A 15,538-nucleotide genomic window follows, 5' to 3' on the forward strand; every position below is an offset into this window, starting at 1 on the left:
AATAAAAAAATATCATTTCAGTAGGCCTTTAAGTATCTTGTCTTTGCAGTCTATTCAATTCAATATAGGTTGAGAAAGATTTGCAAATCATTATATTCTGTTTTTACTTACGATTTACACAACGTGCCAACTTAACTGGTTTTGTACATATACAGTATATATATATATATATACACATACATACACATTATATACATACCTTAACATATACACATACATACAATATATACATATGTAGACAAACACACACACGCACATACACACAAACATCTATACATACACATACATATATACATAGACACATACATAAATATATATACACACACATATGTACAGTATATACATATATTTAAGTCCATGACTCAGAGACTGAAATCTCATATAAAAGCTAGAGGTGGTGGAACAAAGTATTAGTAGTGTGTTGTAGTGTTTTTTTGTTTTTAATGATTCATAATTTTTTCCTCCAATTGAAGAGATTCTAGAAATGTTTTCATTGTGTTACATCTAAAAAGGAAATTGTCACTGACTACAATAATTTATTGTCTTGATTTCGTCTTCGTAAAGGCATAATGTTGCCGTTTTGAAATGAGTAGTTTTGTGTAATGTCTATCTGCTATTTTCCTAAAGAAATATACAGCTGAATCAACATCCTATAAAACTGGTTATTCCAACACTTTTGGTGTTATACTCAAGAGTATCAACTGTATCAACTGAAAATGACTCAACAAACAGGCATTTCTATAGTAATAAAACACTTGCTGAAATGTGAAGGGTGTACTCGCTTACTGTATGCAGCTTCTTGTCACATCCACACACAAACTGGAACAAAAATCCAGAAGTAGTTAGACATCCATGCAAATTATGTCCCAGTCATATACCAGTTAAAATTACATTTTCCAGGACAGCCATCAAACAACACGATGATTAGAATGTTATGTTGCCTAGTTTAGATCATTAAGTCACCGTTGTGACTCAACTCACCAATTTAAGCCCAAATTGTCTTCAGATGTTGAAAACCATTCAAAGGTTGCTTTTTGAAAATTTGCTGCTCACATTCTGCAGACATATCAAGTGGTTATGCATCAGTGGAAAACAATATTCATATTCCACGTCACCATTGAGCATCATGCTCCACTCACCTTACAGTAATCCCAGACAGCCTTTGAATTATTTTCCTCCTAGAAAAGGCAAAACCTCAAGCTCTAGTTTCCGCTGACGAGCTACTTTCATTCCCTCTTGGATGCGAACTGCATGGGCTAGGGGTGTTTGAGGGAAAGACAAAAAAAAAATTCTGCCCACATCGACACTTTGCCAAACCAAGCAGCTGCACTGAGCTGCAACGTCATTACTAGTAATGATGACGCATTCAATGGTTTCAACAGCTGGAAGTAAAAAGTAACACTAACCAAAATGCACCTTTTTTTAAATTAAATATATGAAATTTAAAAATTTAAGATTTTTCCCAGTTTTAGACTAGCTATGGGCGAATCGATTCGAAAAAATATCTACACTGGTATCAATTTTTGCATTGTCAATATTTCAACGTTTTGACTGCTTTCTGAGTTAAATGAACAGTTACAATAAAACCCATGCATGGGCGCAACACAAGCTTCCTAAAGGGCTCACCATCCCAACCTAAACCCCACATCGCAGCGCCATTCACACAAGATATGTTTACATTCTCTAAAAAACTATTTTTTGTATGAAAAAACAGCTTTTTAAAAAAACACAAGGTGTTTGATTATTTCAAAGATGTGATTAACAAATCTTGATAAGTGACGTATAACCTGTCATTATTCACTTTAATAAAATTATAGCTTTACTCCAGAGTGTAAAGTAGAGATTATCTCATACACGTAGGATTATCACCAGTGGATAATACAAAATCATAACAATACATCATTTATATTATTTTACTATAACTGCATGGTCATTTCTGGCTTTAAAAACTTTGACTCTGTTTGTAACTTTAATTAGGGGCCTTGAACGCACCAGTTATACACAATGAAATGTCAAAGTGACACTTGTACATAACTTTGTCCTATGATTGGGAGTGTAGGTAGTTAGACATTCTTAATTTGATTTAAGCAACCTTATTATTGAACTTTCATCGCTTATATATATATATATATATATATATATATATATATATATATATATATATATATATATATCTCATCAACATTTATGTTGTTTATTAAAACTTGCATATGTAAATGACAAGGAAAACGCTTTACAAAAGCCCAGTACAACAACCCAATTCAACCCTCCCCTTCGATGCCACTGAACACCTGACGTTATTTATTTTAGCTATGATGCGTTGAAAAGAAATACGAAAAACAACAAAAGACTTTCTAAACGCCTCTCATTTTAAGTACAGTGGTACCTTGTTTCTCCTTTGTAATCCAAAATGTCTGACAAAATCCAAATCATATGAAAACCGATACAATTTTTACCATTAAATACATCCATTTAAGATGCACAAAAAACATATTTTGAGAATTGTAGTTTTAAAAGGAAAAACAATGAAAAATACATACAAACGATGAATTCATACATACAAACCAGGAATTCATTATTATGAATAAATAATACCAAGAGTAAATACATTTATAGATTATTACATATAATTATTATAATAGAATAAACCGTGATTAAAGGCTTGTTGGCAAAGACCGAGATAAGCGGCGAGGAAGGAGGAAGGAAAGAGCCAAGTGGATGCCACTTTTGTTCAATCTTGAAGTCAAAGTGTTTCATACCTTTTTTACCTGTTGCATTCAAGAACACACAGACGCCAAGTTTATCATTGCTTGACATTATTTACTACTGACACAATCTCACGCAGGTGTTAGACAGCACTTTACGGCACAGCACGTCACACTGTCGTGACAACTTAAGGGGCCTTCAAATAGAATAGATTTGGGGGAGTCTAATTCGATTATCAAGGACAAATTGTCAGACAAGAAATCCACCACTATTATCCGTGGGAGGCAGGCGAGTATATACCTGCTGGGGTCTTGGCACAGGACGCACTGCCTTGCCCTGAAAGTGTAGTGCTTCTTTTGAAAAAGGTAATGACCCTTTTGCTGTTTTTTATACAGGAACTGTTTTTCACTTCCTCTATTTAATCAATGTCCTCTTGTTGCTGCTTCAGAGCCGAGACTTTCACTAACTGTGGTTTAAAAACAGTCACAAAAGAGACATGTGTTTTGTTCACTTAAATGATAATAAACCGTTTGTAGTTATATTTAACTTTAAGACATTAATTTACAGCTCTAATCAAAATTTACATTCAAGTCGTACATCTTTTTTTTCCTTTAGGTTTATGGATTGCAACGCCTTGTAGTTGAAAGTTCTACTATTTGCTAATAATTAATACCGCCTGTTTTGTGTGTTTCTATTTAAAATATAAACATGACATTGTTCTGACATGATACACGACATGTTTAATTTTGTTTTCACCACGCAAAGCTTATATCCGCATGGAATTGCATTGAATCAAATTTTCGAATCATGTTTTCAAAAGTATTGCTAGCGAATCGTATCGTTACCCATGTATCGAGATTCATATCGGCTCACCATATAAGGTAGCAATACACACCTCTAATATAAATTAAAAAATCATAGCATATACATTCACCAATGCGCGTAATTTTTTATTTTGGGCACGCAATTCTGGGGCATGATTAACAGGTATAAAAAATGTGTATTACGCGCAATGACAATGACCGCACATGGAATTGGCAAATTTGCATCAAAAACCAAATCATACAATACTGTGTATAAAAACCAAAGTACCTCAGTATGCATTTTAGTGATCGCGTTGCTAAAGTAGCGGTTATTTGTATATACAACACCAAGCTCTGTTTTATGCGGTGGAAAATGTGGGGTATTGTCTATCAATATTTTAGACATTATTGCATATAAAACGACAGAACTTAGTCATTAGTACCAAAATCGAAGCTAACAATGCAAGAAACTGCTTTAGAGACAACATAATGATGTATAACTGCCTCATCAACCGACCTTTTAGTTATAATTAAACAATAAACTTTCCCAGGGCTGTTGTGCCAAACATCTTTTCGCTTATGGGCCGCAAAAATTCCTGACTCTTTACTCCCTAAATTATACAGTATGCCTGTCTTTGGCCTGTAAAGGCCTCTTGCTGGTAGGTTTTTTTCTATAGCCAAAAGCGACACCAGCTGCCTAGAGGATCTCATTGTCAAACTGAAAGAATACATATAAAGGAACACTTTTTTGTCTATCGAGAGTAGAAGTGGAAGTATGACATTTATTTGTAATATGACAATGTAGAGTTTAAATACAGAAACCCTTTAGAATGATCAGATTCATGGAGGTGTGTTCAAGTGACATCTAAAAAAAAAAAAGGGAAACAAGAGTCTCTGCACTCAATACCAGTAAGATGGCCGGTGCCTTCTGTTCTCCTGGATGCCCATCTTCTCCATAACCTCTTCCTCCAGGGTCTTCAGTGATGGTGTGTAGGTCTTTTCAAGAGTTTCTTCTGGGCTGGTATCTTTTGGACCATCTGAGGTGAAAAGAACATGAAAATGAAATACAAAAAACGGCGACCACACAAAACCATAATGCGTACTAGATTAACGCCACCTTTCCACTGTTGTGGCACGATGCCGTCTCGCCGCTCTGGGATGGGCTTGGGGATGATGCGACCGGTCCGGAGTGAGACTCTGACTCGTTCTCCCTCCTCGGTGAACCGCCATTCCACATCAGAAGGCTTCCTGGAAGTAGGAAAACATTGGTATGTTCAAATTACATAACATTGAGAAAGTAGCTTATTATTAAGTAACTCGGGAGGGAGCAACATTATCTTTCATTATGTCATACTAAATGTGGCTCCGGGTTTGACTCTTCAAGAAGTTGTAAATATACCCTTTAGCAAGCTACCTGTCAAAGGGCTCAACAAGGGCGATATCCCGCAGTAGAATAGGAGCCTCACTGGCGATGTAGGACCCTCGGTAATCTCCAGTTTTTCCAATGTATCTGTAATGCTTCCGTTCAAAGCGACAGTTAGTTTACACCATAAAAGGCACAGTAGAAGTACTGTTTACTGTATGTAAAAGTGATCTTACTGTATTCAGAGACTCCAGTATGACCCAATTTCTTTTTCGTAAGACTTGGATCACTTTTCCCTGTTTGCCTTTGTCCTTCCCAGCCAGAATCTCGACCTGAGAGACGCATTACAAAATAAACACCATCTTTTAGGTCACTCTTTGAAGGAAACCTGCACTTTTTTTGTAATTTTTGCCCATCAGTAGCAATCCTTATATGAGACAAGAACACACATGAATATCCCTTTGATGGGAGTATTAAATAGTGAAAAACTGCAAGTACTGCGGTTAATTTGGATTCATGTTTTCCGCCAATAAAGCACTCTTAAAAAAAAAACAACATCCAAAAAACGCCAACAACGCTCCTTTTACATGCCACGACTTGCATATAACCCAAACTTTAGCGAAATTGTTATTGTAAGACCTGGCAACGAGGATCTACTTTTCTGGCATCGCGACACATCGCCTTGCTTACATTACTCCGCTGACCAGTAGAGAGTAGGCAGCTACTAACTAGCTTGTGTTGCGACCTGCCATAAAATACAGAAGAAGAATAAGGAGGCTCTTGAGCTGCTTCTGTTGTATTGTCTTTGAGTCAAGAACGGGTATTCTAGATTATACATCTCTAATTCCACCTGAGTAGTAGAAGATTGTGGAAACACCACCACAATTAACAACTTGCTACTATATGGCTATTAAACAATGGAACATATTATAACACCAGGGCAACACCGCTATGTAGCATTTTTTTATCTGAGGAGTGAGGATTATTCTGAAATTACCAACTCAAGGACAGCACAAGTGCTGAAAACTACAACCATTCTATCAGTCAGCATCCCAGTGAGAACAGACATTTGATAGGGGAACTGCACTTTCTTTTTAAAATGTGTGCACCAGGATTGTGAAAATCTTTATGTAAGACAAGAACATGTACTGGTATGTTTTTGTTTTTTTTACGCATTCTAACATATGAAAAAACACCTGCAAGAGTCAGCTAACAATGGAGATAATGGGATTTGTCTATAAAGCACTCTAAAAAAATTCCAAAACCTCCAGAGACTGACAACCGTCTCGGTTTCTCACATCAGGCTGAGACCAAACCTGATGAAGAAACTAAGGAATTTTTATGTCAGCAAACATATTTTAACTCTGTTTACAAATCACTAATAGAATCCCTTTTCATCTTTAACATCTCATCCTGGTACAATTCACTTACCTCCAAACACAAAACCAAACTGTCCTGTGTCGTTACCACAAACCAACTTTTCCGAACTGTGTGACCGCTCTGTGGTCAGGAGAGCCGCCCTGATCACGTACGACTCCTATTACCCTCTCCACCGGTCTTTAAAGTTCCCACCATCAGGCAGATGTTAGTACAAAGTCCCATGGGCCCGGAAAAACATCTACAAAAAATCCTTTATTGCCTCAGCTATATTAATTCTTAACAAAATCAAATATAAGTCCTCCTTTAATGTACTGCACTTTTTGTTGATGATGTAATTGTCAAATGAGAACGTCTTTCCCTTTTCAGACAGATAAAGTTTCTACATCCATCAATAATAAATCAGTAATAAGTTGAAATTTCTCACGCAAAATATGCTGCTCTACAACGCATAATACATTTGACTATTATCAAAAAATGTTGTCTTCCAAAACATTTTCACCACAACCCATAGGGAGGCGCCGGGAATGTCACTTTAGGACGCCCCATTCAGCATTTTAAGGACCTCTTCTGGACAATTTTACCAATCTTTGTCATGTTGATTGACACATTTATGTCCAACCAATCAATCAAAGTTTATTTATATAGTCCTAAATCACAAGTGTCTCAAAGGGCTGCACAAGCCACAACGACATTCTCGGCTCAGACCCCACATCCAAGATAACACTTTTAACTACCTAGACTCAGTGTTTTTCAACCTTTTTGGAGGCAAGGCACATTATTTTCATTAAAAATTATGGCGGCACACCACCAGCAGAAAATTTTAAAAAAATTAAACTCAACCAGGTCGTCGTGCCTTTGAGCACTATTCCCCGCACCTGCTTTGTGTTAGCAAGCAAGACCATTTAAGTTGTTGCTATCCTTCTTTTTGTGTAAATTGTTGATTGTCATGTCATGTACAGATATACTTTGTGGACGCCGCAGGTTTTTGCTGTCGTCCAGCATTCTGTTTCTGTTTACTTTGTAGTCAGTTCAGTTTTACTTTCGTTTTGCATAGCCATTGCCTTTTCCTTTCCTTTTTCTTCATTTATGGTTTAAGCATTACATACCTTTTTTACCCCACACACTGCCTCCCACTGTGGTCTGCATATTGGGATCACATCCTAGTCTCACCCGACACATTCCGACTTTTACAAAGCAATTAACTACCTGCTACCACCTACTGATATGGAGTTTCACGTTGAGTTGAGTTTGAGTTTATTTCGAACATGCAAGCTTACAACATGATACATCACAATTTTCAGTTTCTCTTTTCAACATGTTCGAAAAGGAGTAGGAAGAAGCAGAGCTTATTTAATCCTACCCCTTCTCTTTTACATAACAGTTGTTAAAACGTTTGTTCACTTCCTGTTCTTAATTTATTCACAATATACTCCATAATTAATCTCAATAAAAATAAATAAATAAATCATAATTGGTGAAGTAAGTTATATTTCATATGATGAGATGAGTAAGATTATTTTGAGAATGAATGAATTGATGGATGGATGAAATAAATTAGAATGTTTATCATGCTTCTTCTTCTTTGTACTTTGTAAACACTAAGTTTGAAGAGTTTCTTGAAGGGGATCATATTAGTACAATGTTTGATTGCTTTGTGTAATCCATTCCATCATTTAAATCCACATACAGATATACTGAAGGTCTTATTTGTTGTACGTGCATACAAATGTTTTAAATTACATTTTTCTCTAAGATGATATTTGTCCTCTTTTGTTGAGAATAATTGTTTACATTCTTGGGTAGCAGGTTATAGTTTGCTTTGTGTATAATTTTAGCTGTTTGCAATTCACTATGTCGTGGAATTTCAGTATTTGATACAATAAATAAAGGATTTGTATGTTCTCTATATCCAACATTATGTATTATTCTAACTGATCTTTTTTGTAACACCGTTAGTGAATGAAGTGTACTTTTCTAATTATTTCCTCATATTTCTACACAATAACTAAGATATGGGAACACTAGCGAGCAGTAAAGAATATAAAATGATTTTTGGTCTAGAACATGTTTTGCGAATACGAATCAGCAACTCCAAGTCTGAGTCCATGGTTCTCGCCCGGAAAAAGGTGTAGTGCCATCTACGGATTGGAGAGGAGATCCTGCCCCAAGTGGAGGAGTTTAAGTATCTCGGAGTCTTGTTCACGAGTGAGGGAAGAGTGGATCGTGAGATCGACAGGCGGATCGGTGTGCCGTCTTCAGTAATGCGGACGCTGTATCGATCCGTTGTGGTGAAGAAGGAGCTGAGACGGAGGGCAAAGCTCTCAATTTACGGTCGATCTACGTTCCCATACTCACCTATGGTCATGAGTTATGGGTTATGACCGAAATGAGTTTCCTCCACCAGGTGGCGGGGCTCTCCCTTAGAGATAGGGTGAGAAGCTCTGCCTTCCGGGAGGAGCTCAAAGTAAAGCCGCTGCTCCTCTGAATTCGAGAGGAGCCAGATGAGGTGGTACGGGCATCTGGTCAGGATGCCACCCGAACACCTCCCTAGGGAGGTGTTTCGGGCACATCCGACCGGTAGGAGGCCATGGGGAAGACCCAGGAAACGTTGGGAAGACTATGTCTCCCCGCTGACCTGGGAACGGGATTCCCCGGAAAAAGCTGGACGAAGTGGCTGGGGAGAGGAGAGTCTGGGCTTTCCTGCTTCGGCTGCTGCCTCCACGACCGGACCTCGGATAAGCGGAAGAAGATGGATGGATGGATGGATGAACATGTTTTGCTTTATTCATTATTGACGTGTTTCTTCCTACTTTATGTTGTATATTTTTTACATGAGATTTCCTGTTCAATTTATCATCAATCATTACACCTAGAAATTTGGTTTAATTTACTCTTTCAATTTCTATTCCGTCTATTTGTATTTGTGTTTGACTTTCTCTTCCACTGTTACCAAATAGCATTATTACGTGGTTACCCTGTCGAGTTCTACACGGCACAGACACTAGGCAAAGGCACATTATGTGTCATCAACTGCGGTCATCCGGAAGGCCAAGTGGAGACTCCACTTCCTGAGGGTGCTGAGGAAGAGCAGATTGGAGAGACAGCTGATGGTGACCTTTTACCGCTCGGCTGTCGAGAGCCTGCTGACGTACTGCATAACAGTGTGGTACGCCAGCTGCACTGAAGCAGACAAACAGGCGATTCAGAGGGTCATAAAGTCTGCACAAAAAATCATCGGCTGTCCCCTGCCCTCCCTGAAGGATTTACACAACTCCCGTTGCCTCAACAGAGCATAAAACATTACCAAGGACAGCACACACCCTGGCTTCCACCTATTCGACTTACTACCATCAGGCAGGCGCTACAGGTGCATCAGAGCCAGAACAAACAGGCTCAGAGACAGCTTCTTTCCCAAAGCTGTCACCATGTTGAACTCTAACTTATAATAATAATAATTCACCCCTGTACAATATCATGCCCTAATACCCTACTGTGCAATACTACCCTTCGAGTGCAATACGTCCGACACTGATTGTTTTTTATTACTTCGGTACTCTTGTCTTGTTCTGTATATTGTACAGTATTTTGTATTTCTATAGTGTTTTGTATATTGTACAGGATTGCTTATTATTTTTATTGGATAGTAGTCTGTTTATTTCAATTGTTATTTGTTTTCCTTTATTACCTCTTGTGTTTTTTATCTCACCCCATATTTGTTCCCACTACCGCACCTTAAAGGCCTACCCACCACGCAGTCTGATAATTTATACATCAATGATGAATTATTAACATTGCAACACATGCCAATACGGACTTTTCAGTTTACTAAATTGCAATTTTAAATTTCCCGGGAGTTTCGTCTTGAAAACGCCGTGTAATGATGACGTGTACGCAAGACGTCACAGGTTTTTAGGAAGTATGAGCGCTATGCACACACACAACTAAAAGTCGTCTGCCTTAACGGCATAATTAGACAGTATTTTGGAGAACTGTGTTGCTGAATCTTTTGCAATTTGTTCAATTAATATTGGATAAGTCAAGGTAGCAAGATGGAGTTGGGAAGCTTTAGCCTTTAGCCACACAAACACACGGTGATTCCTTGTTTAAAATTCCTGGAGGTGAAACTTTACTATGGATCAAAGCGCGGTCAAGCGAACATGAAACACGACGGAATGCCAACCAGCAGGTTCCGGTGAGAAAATTGTGGTTAAAAAGTCACTTCTTACCGGAGAAAAGCTGAGCTTGCCCCCTCCTTAAAGCTGCCGTCTACTCCCCTGAGACATTGGCGTCAAGACATCCGTGGACACACCCCTCCGACTATCAAGTACTATTTAACTCACTAAAACACTAGCAACACAATAGAAAGATAAGGGATTTCCCAGAATTATCCTACTAAATGTCTCTTAAAACATATGAATCCGTCTCAATGCAATCGCGTTTTTTTTTCTAGTCCGTCGCTATCAATATCCTCAAACACGAATCATTCATCCTCGCTCAAATGAATGGGGAAATTGTCGTATTCTCGGTCCGAATATCCCTTTTTGTTGGAGGCTCCCATTAAAAACAATGTGCGGATGTGAAGAGCCCTCACACTTGCGACGTCATCGTCTGCGACTTCCGGTAGAGGCAGGGCTTTTGTCTTAGCACCGAAAGTTGCAAACTTTATCGTGGATGTTCTCTACTAAATCCTTTCAGCAAAAATATGGCAATATCGCGAAATGATCAAGTATGACACATAGAATGGACCTGCTACCCCCGTTTAAATAAGAAAATCTCATTTCAGTAGGCCTTTAAGTTGGAGTCTTTAATCTCGTTATATGCAAATATAATGACAATAAAGTCTATTGTATTCTATGTGCAGATTATAATGATTGATTTGCCATCCATCCATCCATTTCCTACCGCTTATTCCCTTTTGGGCTCGCGGGGGGCGCTGGCGCCTATCTCAGCTACAATCAGGCGGAGGGCGGAGTACACCCTGGACAAGTCGCTTCTTCATCGCAGGGCCAACACAGATGTACAGACAACATTCACACTCACACACTAGGGCCAATTTTTAGTGTTGCCAATCAACCTATTCCCAGGTGCATGTTTTTGGAAGTGGGTAGGGTGACCAGGTGTCCAGATTTAGGCCGGACAGTCCAGATTTTTAATGCCCTGTCCGGCGTCCGGCGCACATCAAGCCGGACAAGTATTTGTCTTCCTTTTTGAGGCACTAGGCTTAAAGAGCGGAGTTTTTCATCTTTGCTGGGCTTCACCGCAATAGCCAATCATAGACCGTAGAAAAAATGCCCCCGACGCAGTGACATATCAAATGATTGGCTAAGAGCGGTGTCGGATACAAATCTGCTTATTAATGGTTAAAAAAGTAAACAAGGGTCCATGTGCTGCTGCGGCATGACATTGACAGAAAGTTAGCATCATGCCAAAACGCAAGACCTTGTTTAATTTTGAATGGATAAAAGAGCACGAATTTATAACGAAAAGCAGTCGAGACTCATTCCATGGCTTCTGCACACTTTGTCGATGTGATGTCGACGTAAGTAGTCAGGGGAAAGCTGTAATTGAACGGCATGCGGGTACGGATAAACATAAAAGTAATAAACGTGCGGCAGGTACCTCTTCAATGAGGACTTTTTTTGTGAAGTTTCATGATGACATCCTGAGCTGCTACAGAGGGTGAATGTGGAGTTTGCTTAAAGACAGGTCTGCTGCGCACACACACAGACACTGAAGACAAGTCCCCAAAAGACTGAAGCACTTTAGAAATGCTTTGCTTTTTGAGCAGTTGAATGTTTTCTTGTTTGTTTGTTTGTTGCAATCTTCTTTGTTGTTTATATAAAATGTTATTCAGGCTTTTTTTAAAAGCATTTTTTTTTATTATATATGTCACCTGTTAATTGTTGTTTACATTTAAGTCCACACCTGCTTTGTGGCACTCTGCAATTGAAAAGATTCATTTCAGTGAGTGGTCACTTTTTGAACACCACAATGTATTGAATAAATACAAATACTGTTAACAAACACTTGACTTTAATATTTTTTCGTGTTCAGCCACACAAACATCATCTTTAAACCACTCAAAATTGTACAATAAATAAGTGTATACCAGAGTCCGATGTACACCATAGTAATTTATTGATATGCCGCATGATGTTCTCCTTTTTGTGTCATGGAAATGGTCACCCTAGAAGTGGGAGGAAGCCGGAGGGAACTCACGCAGTCACGGGGAGGATAGGTGGATTGGCAACACTAAAAAATTGGACCTAGTGTGTGAATGTGAGTGTGAATGTTGTCTATATGTGTTGGCCCTGCGATGAGGTGGCGACTTGTCCAGGGTGTACACCGTCCTTCCGCCCGATTGTAGCTGAGATAGGCACCAGCGCCCCCCGTTACTCCAGAGGAAATAAGTGGTAGAAAATGGATGGATGGACATGCAAACTCCACACAGAAAGATCCCGAGCCTGGGATTGAAGCCAAGACTGCATGACCTTCGTATTGTGAGGCAGGCGCACTAACCCTTCTACCATCGTGAAGATTTAAAAAATAATGTATAACTCACGGTGTCGCCACGGAACACAGACCAGTCCTCGTTAGCTATAGGCTCCACGAACACCTTCTTCCTCCTCTTGCTCGGGGGATTGAGCCTCTTGGCAGCCGCCGTCCAAGGTCTGTTCGTACCGTAGCGGTAATCTTTGGGTACGACGACCCGGGCTGCTAATGCCAGGAGCGCCGTCAGTCTCATGGTTGCTGCGAGTTGGAGAAAATAATTCAACGTATGCTACTGCTAGCCAAACATATGCCTCCAGGTCAATGGTTAGCTAACGTTAGCTTGCTAATTTGTAAACGTTGCCACTCATGTAGCATAGTTGCCCTTTAAATTCAGTCGTGTTTGACATGATTGTAAATACATTTAAGATGAGTAATTAGAATAAACCATGAAAAAAAAAAAAGTTGTGTTCATTTTAGCCTTACCCTCTTGTGGTCCCTCAATGTCACATGTAACTGGGTGAACGTCACCAACACCAGTAACCTACAGCGCCACCTACCGGACTGTCGGGTCACATCTCATCAACGCATGCGCGGTAGAAAAAGTAGGCCCAGTAGTTCGGTTATTAGTCCGCGCTTTTTTGTACCCGCCTTGTTTTCTCACACTTTCCTTCTAATCAAATCATTCCACTTTGAAAATGTTTAGCTCATCCATGACAGGTATGCTACCATTTTTTTTTTTCCAAAAAATCCCACATTTCCAAAACATTTTTGTCATTCGTAATGAATAGGACATCCATCCATTTATCCATCTTCTTCCGCTTATCCGAGGTCGGGTCGCGGGGGCAGCAGCCTAAGCAGGGAAGCCCAGACTTCCCTCTCCCCGGCCACTTCATCCAGCTCTTTCTGGGGGATCCCGAGGCGTTCCCAGGCCAGCCGGGAGACATAGTCTTCCCAACGTGTCCTGGGTCTTCCCCGTGGCCTAAACACCTCCCTAAGGAGGCGTTCGGGTGGCATCCTGACCAGATGCCGGAGCCACCTCATCTGGCTCTTCTCGATATGGAGGAGCAGCAACTTTACTTTGAGCTCCTCTCGGATGACAGAGCTTCTCACCCTATCTCTAAGGGAGAGCCCCGCCACCCGGCAGATGAAACTAATTTCGGTCGCTTGTACCCGGGATCTTATCCTTTCAGTCATGACCCAAAGCTCATGACTATAGGTGAGGATGGGAACGTAGATCGACCGGTAAATTGAGAGCTTTGCCTTCCGGCTCAGCTCCTTCTTCACCACAACGGATCGCTACAACGTCCTTATTACTGAAGACGCCGCACCGATCCGCCTGTCGATCTCACAATCCACTCTTCCCCCACTCGTGAACAAGACTCCTAGGTACTTGAACTCCTCCACTTGGGGCTGGGTCTCCTCCCCAACCCGGAGATGGCACTCCACCCTTTTACGGGCAACTTTATACAAATCTATATTTCACACTTTTCTCAACCAATGTTAGCATTTTCAGTATCCCTGTAAATTAAAACTAATGTATTGGGGTTTCAAAAAGTCCCACATTTCTAAATGTGTTTTCTACGCAGCCCCTTAAGGCAGTGGTTCTAAACCTTTTTTCAGTGATGTACCCCCTGTGAACATTTTTTTTTAATTCAAGTACCCCCTAATCAGAGCAAAGCGTTTTGGGTTGAAAAAAAGAGATAAAGAAGTAAAATACAGCACAATGTCATCAGGTTCTGATTTATTAAATTCTATAAAAGTGCAAAATATTGCTCATTTGTAGTGGTCTTTCTTGAACTATTTGGAAAAAAAGATGTAAAAATAACTAAAAACTTGTTGAAAAATAAACAAGTGATTCAAGTATAAATAAAAATTTCTACTGCGATGAGGTAGCGACTTGTCGAGGCTGTACTCCGCCTTCCGCCCGGTTGTAGATGAGATAGGCACCAGCGCCCTCGCGATCCCAAAAGGAATAACCAGTAGAAAATGGATGGATGGATAAAGATTTCTACACATAGAAGTAATCATCAACTTATAAGACCCTCTTTGGGGATTGTAATAGAGATCCATCTGGATTCATGAACTTAATTCTAAACATTTCTTCACAAAAAAAGAAATCTTTGACATCAATATTTATGGAACATATCCACAAAAGATCTAGCTGTCAACACTGAATATTGCATTGTTGTATTTTTTTTTCACAGTTTATGAACTTACATTCATATTTTGTTGAAGTATTATTCAATAAATATATTTATAAAAGGATTTTTGAATTGCTATTTTTAGAATATTTAAAAAAAATCTCACCTACCCCTTGGCATACCTTCAAGTTTTTTTTTGATTGATTGAAACTTTTATTAGTAGATTGCACAGTGCAGTACATATTCCGTACAATTGACCAATAAATGGTAACACCCAAATAAGTTCTTCAACTTGTTTAAGTAGGGGTCCACGTTAATCAAATCATGGTACAAATATATACTATCAGGCTAATACAGTTATGACACAGGTTAATCATCATAGTATATACATTGAATTATTTACATTATTTATAATCTGGGGAGTGGGATGAGGAGCTTTGGTTGATATCAGTACTTCAGTCATCAACAGAGAAATGGACATTGAAACAGTGTAGGTCTTACTTAGTAGGATATGTACAGCGAGCAGAGAACATAGTGAGTTCAGATAGCATAAGAACAAGTATATAAATTAGAAAAACATTTGATTATTTACAATCCGGGGAGATGGGATGTGAATGGAGGAGGGTATTAGTAAAGGGTTGAAGTTGCCTGGA

At 39.3% G+C, this 15,538-nt stretch overlaps 1 protein-coding gene across 1 annotated transcript; it reads right to left on the bottom strand.

Annotated features, from left to right (window-relative positions):
• Window positions 1-4,277: 4,277 nt before the first annotated feature.
• mrpl24 (mitochondrial ribosomal protein L24) lies at window positions 4,278-13,365 on the bottom strand. The gene is made up of 6 exons (XM_061897525.1): window positions 13,228-13,365; window positions 12,815-13,002; window positions 5,109-5,204; window positions 4,924-5,027; window positions 4,627-4,757; window positions 4,278-4,546 (listed from the first exon to the last, which is right to left on the bottom strand). The coding sequence occupies exons 2-6, from the start codon at window positions 12,995-12,997 to the stop codon at window positions 4,410-4,412; spliced, it is 651 nt and encodes a 216-aa protein (XP_061753509.1). The 5' UTR covers window positions 12,998-13,002; window positions 13,228-13,365; the 3' UTR covers window positions 4,278-4,409.
• Between the last annotated feature and the right edge of the window lie 2,173 nt (window positions 13,366-15,538).

This window comes from Nerophis ophidion, linkage group LG04 (genome assembly GCF_033978795.1).
Source record: "Nerophis ophidion isolate RoL-2023_Sa linkage group LG04, RoL_Noph_v1.0, whole genome shotgun sequence".
NCBI classification, from domain to species: domain Eukaryota; kingdom Metazoa; phylum Chordata; class Actinopteri; order Syngnathiformes; family Syngnathidae; genus Nerophis; species Nerophis ophidion.